The following is a 5,084-nucleotide window of genomic DNA, read 5'->3' on the forward strand; positions in this document are numbered from 1 at the left end:
ACTCAAAGTTTAGAATTAAAGGTATGTGATAAAACTGATGTCTTGAAAAAAGAAGGTTGTGGAAGACAGTCTATTAAAATGCTAAAATGGATAGATAATACCCAAAGCATTATTCAGTTCTGGAGATTATTTTAATCAGGTCTTTTCTTCTTCTCTGAAGTGTATAAATATCTACTCAGTTTGCCAGTAGCTCTGTCATAATATTGCTGCAAATTGTTCCAAAATAATTACTTCTCAGGAAATAGATATGTCTCTTATTGTTGGGTAATATAAATGCCTAGATTATCTTGTGCATGTTATTCCAATGAAACGATAACATAGTTCGTCTGGGTTATGTTAAGGCATCACACAGCTAAATATTAAGTCCTCAATGAAATGACTATGGGTGAATTGTGGAAAGCAATGGGAAATCTTCTCTACAAACTAATGACCAATTTACATAAACAGTATCTACTACTTGATCATTTAGAAATGACAATTTCAGCATAACAAAGATTAATATTTACTGGGGCTTCCCTGATAGCTCAGTTCTTAGAACCCACCTGCAATGTGGGAAACCTGGGTTTGATCCCTGGGTTGGGAAGATCCCCTGAAGAAGGGAAATAGTACCCACTCCAGTACTGTAGCCTGGAGAATTCAATGGACTGTACAGCCCATTGGGTTGCAAAGAGTTGAATATTTATTGAGTTTTTCTTGTATGCCAGGCACTGTACTAAGTGTTTCAGGTAAAATATCTAATAATGTTTCATGTTTTCCTTTGACTGATGGGAAACAAAGAAACATTTCATTAAGAGAACAGAGATTAATAAGGGACTGAATTAGTTAAGGAGCATTTCTGATTATGTGGCACGGACCCAAAATGAATCACTTGTGCTAGATTATTTCCAAAGCAGAACTATACAGAATGTACTTGTCTTGGATCTTGGGGCTGAGTAAGGTGGCACATGAAGCCAACCCATTGAGCTATTAAAATTATCTTGTCTCCTTCCTCTGTCTCTTCATACATCTAATTATCACTGAAACTCCATTCCAAAATTCAAACCATCAGAATCCTGTTGATGTTCATTGGTCACTCAATCTCTTATTACATTGAGTAGAGATAGACAAATACAATTTATTATTGGGCATGAAACTCCTATATCTTCAGATTAATATCAGTGCATATTTTCTTGATAACTGAATCTTAACATAGGCTTTTTATTGAAGTATAGTTGATTTAAGATGCTGTGTCAATCTCTGCTGTACAGCAAACTCATTTTTACACATATGTACATTAAATAGATTATTTTTACAGACTGGTTATAATAGAGGGTATGGCACACATCATCCTCTGAGTTTCTTAACATGAGACTAGTAAAAGGCAAGAGTTTTTTATGCTGATGAAGTGCACTTTAATTCCTTATTTTTCATTCATGGCTTGCCTCTGTAATGTTTGCATTTTAACTCAAAACAACTCAGCAAGAAAGACAGGAAGGGCTTCATCATCTTTTCTTCACAAAAATGATTAATTAGAAGCTTTAAGTCCAGAAAATGTATGAGGTAAAAGCCTGAAGAATGTCTGTGCTAAGCCGTCTGTTGTACTGCCATGATGCTCCTATCTACAGACCCCTGACAGCTGCCCTTGAGGACCTCCCTCTCTTTCAGTAGACAATGATTAAAGTTAAATATTCTTGATATGTACATAAAACTGACCTCTACTACATGGATCTCAGGGTCCCTGGACAAAGGTCAACAGAGAGTAAATCCTGAAAAAAACAGAAAATGTCATGAAAAAAATCAGATTTTGCCTCGTGTAGTACTATTCCCAGTGACAGGGAGGGAGAAGGGAATTTGACTACATTTGTTTGTATTCTCACCCCAAGCAGACCCATACATTTATCTCTCTATGATGTAATAATTATTTATAGACAGAATATAATTCTTTGTAAGTTTAATTATTTAGAGACACTCACAGACCTTTCTAGACATCTTATTTTTTCAATTATCTCTGAACTTTGTGAAGCTGTAGGAAGTACTTATCACAGGATAACTTTTTATTCATCCTGTGGGGCTAAGACTATCAAATGACTGGCAGCATACATTGGCCTTTGCACAGTCAGCCATCCAGTGTATCATCCACCAGCTGCTTTCTCCCATGCCTCACGACCCTGACTCTCACTCCCAACACAAGCATTTGCATTTACTGTCTGCAGTCTAAATGGGACAGTATACTTATGAAATGAAATCTTTGTGATGTCCCTACTTAAGAAAGAGTGAGGCATTCTCCATTTCTGGTTTGGATTTCTTCCTTGTTTCCTCCATCAGTGTCACTGAGGAAATAGCAGTTCTTCCTAGGTACAGGAAGATAGAATTAGTAAGTATTATATTAATAACATATTTGTGTATTTAACTGATAAAAGAGATGACAACTTCTCCACAATCAGAGTTTTTATGCAACTGCATAGGCTATTATTGAGAACTGAAGATATTTAAGAAAATGTTTTGGGTTCAAAAAAAAGATAATAGACTATTAGCTCTGTTTCTTTACTACAACCTTAACTGAATTGTGTTGCTACATGGGGAATATATACATTAAACTATATTAATTAATTTAACTAGATACAGTACACAGTAAATGTTTATAAATGCTTTAAGTGTAAATGCATCATAATAGAATACTTGATGTGTGAATAAATTTTTCAAAATCATATCCACCAAGGGTTTTGTAATCATTCAGAGTTGTTATTTCATATTTAACAGAATTTTGAATGAGTCCACTTGTTTCCATCCTTTTTTTCCATTGTTTAATCTCAGGACCCATGAACAGTAACTGAAAAATACTCTGAAAATACTCTGAATTCAACAAATACTTGTGGAATGAATGAGTGAAGAAAGCAAGTCAGTGGCAAGACAATAGGAAATAAATATTTAGATATGATAACTTTATTTGATAAAATAATGGGATAAAAGCTAATTGTGCTGAAATTTTTTTTCCATTTTATGCCTGCTGACTAGATATAAAAGGGAAATTTTTTTCCATTTTATGTCTGCTGACTAGATTTGGCAACAGGATCAGTGTAACTTCCAAACTTTTTAAACTAGAGGTAAGAAATTTATCTCTGACTTGAGCTTGTTAAGAGCAATATAAAGATTTATATTTCCAGCTAAAAGAATCTTTTAATGACCTGCCTTTCTTTTTTTCAGGTCATGAGCATCAATTGTTCCTTGTGGAGAGACAATAGCATGTCTGTGAAACACTTTGCATTTACCAAATTCTCTGAGTTAACCGAACAGTGTTGGCTTTTATTTTCCTTCATCTTACTCATGTTCTTAGCATCACTGACAGGCAATGCTCTCATAGCCCTTGCCATCTGGACCAATTCAGTCCTCCATACCCCCATGTACTTCTTCCTGGCCAACTTGTCTCTCTTGGAGATTGGATACACTTGCTCTACTATACCCAAGATGCTGCAGAGCCTTGTGAGTGAGGCCCGAGGAATCTCTCAGGAGGGCTGTGCTACACAGATGTTTTTCTTTGCCTTATTTGGGATCAGTGAATGCTATCTTTTGGCAGCCATGGCTTTTGATCGCTATACGGCCATATGCTCCCCACTTCACTATGCAACACGAATGAGTCGTGGAGTGTGCGTCCATTTAGCAATGGTTTCTTGGGGTGTGGGTTGCATAGTAAGCTTGGGCCAAACCAACTATATTTTTTCTTTGGACTTCTGTGGCCCCTGTGAAATAGACCACTTCTTCTGTGACCTCCCCCCTATTCTGGCACTAGCCTGTGGGGATACATCCCATAATGAGGCTGCAGTCTTTGTTGTGGCCACTCTTTGCATTTCCAGCCCATTTTTATTAATCATTGCTTCTTATGTCAGAATTCTAGCTGCCGTGCTCATCATGTCATCCCCTGAAGGTCGCCGAAAAGCTCTTTCCACCTGTTCTTCCCACCTACTGGTAGTAACACTCTTCTATGGCTCAGCATCTGTCAGCTATTTGAGGCCCAAGTCTAGCCATTCACCTGGGGCAGATAAACTCCTGGCCCTCTTCTACACAGTGGTGACATCCATGCTCAACCCTATCATCTACAGTTTACGGAACAAGGAAGTCAAGACAGCTCTTTGGAGAACTCTGGGCAAGAAAAAGCTTTGACTCATGGGTACAAATAGCAACCCACTTAAACATTCTTTCCTGGGATATGTCACAGACAGAAGAGTCTTGCAGGGCACAATCCATGGTGTTGCAGAAGAGCTGGACACAACTTGTGACTAAACAGCAACAACATACTAGAGGACCATAAAAATTTCTCTTTGAAAAAGATGCATACTCAATCTAAAAGGAAAGAAAGAAAAGGAAGGAAGGGAGAAAAAATGCACTTGTCAAACTGTTTTGTAATAACCTTCTTTAATAACAGCAATTGTAATTTTGGAGACAGCAGTCTTCTTATTGCTACAGTTCTGATTGTCACGTTCTGGAATGAAATTGGCTACCAAAGAATTTTGATACGTGAGTCCAGTACTAGACAGGTTTTCCAAAATATTTCAGTTTAGGTTAATGTACAGACTTAAAATGGGGCTTCCCAGGTGGCACTAGTGGCAAAGAACCCATCTGCCAATGTAGGAGATGTAAGAGATGTGAGTTCAATCCCTGGGCTGGGAAGATCCCCTGAAGGAAGCACAGTAACTCACTCCAGTATTCTTGCCTGGAGAATCCCATGGAGAGAGGATCCTGGTGGGTTATGGTCCATAGGGTCGGAAAGAGTCAGACACGACAAAGCAACTTAATCCACGTGCATGCACAGGCTTAAAGTACAAATTACCAGCTTATATCTCGGAAGTCTAGGACATTCTTACCTATACCTTTAGGCATTTTCTAGTCCATGAGAGGATAAAGCACTATAAGGGCTTCCCTTGTAGCTCAGTCGGTAAAGAATCTGCCTGCAACACAGGAGACTCAGGTTCGATTCCTGGGTAGGGAAGATCCCTGGAGAAGGAAATGGCAACCCACTCCAGTATTCTTGCCTGGAGAATCCCATGGACAGAGGAACCTGGTGGGCTACAGTCCACGGGGTCACAAGAGTCAGACACGACTTAGCTACT

At 38.4% G+C, this 5,084-nt stretch overlaps 1 protein-coding gene across 1 annotated transcript; it reads left to right on the forward strand.

Annotated features, from left to right (window-relative positions):
* The first annotated feature begins 665 nt into the window (after nt 1-665).
* LOC113882083 (olfactory receptor 10C1-like) lies at nt 666-4,288 on the forward strand. Its single transcript, XM_027525257.1, has 2 exons — nt 666-3,083; nt 3,184-4,288. The coding sequence occupies exon 2, from the start codon at nt 3,187-3,189 to the stop codon at nt 4,135-4,137; it is 951 nt and encodes a 316-aa protein (XP_027381058.1). The 5' UTR covers nt 666-3,083; nt 3,184-3,186; the 3' UTR covers nt 4,138-4,288.
* Nucleotides 4,289-5,084: the final 796 nt, after the last annotated feature.

This window comes from Bos indicus x Bos taurus, chromosome 23 (genome assembly GCF_003369695.1).
Source record: "Bos indicus x Bos taurus breed Angus x Brahman F1 hybrid chromosome 23, Bos_hybrid_MaternalHap_v2.0, whole genome shotgun sequence".
NCBI classification, from domain to species: domain Eukaryota; kingdom Metazoa; phylum Chordata; class Mammalia; order Artiodactyla; family Bovidae; genus Bos; species Bos indicus x Bos taurus.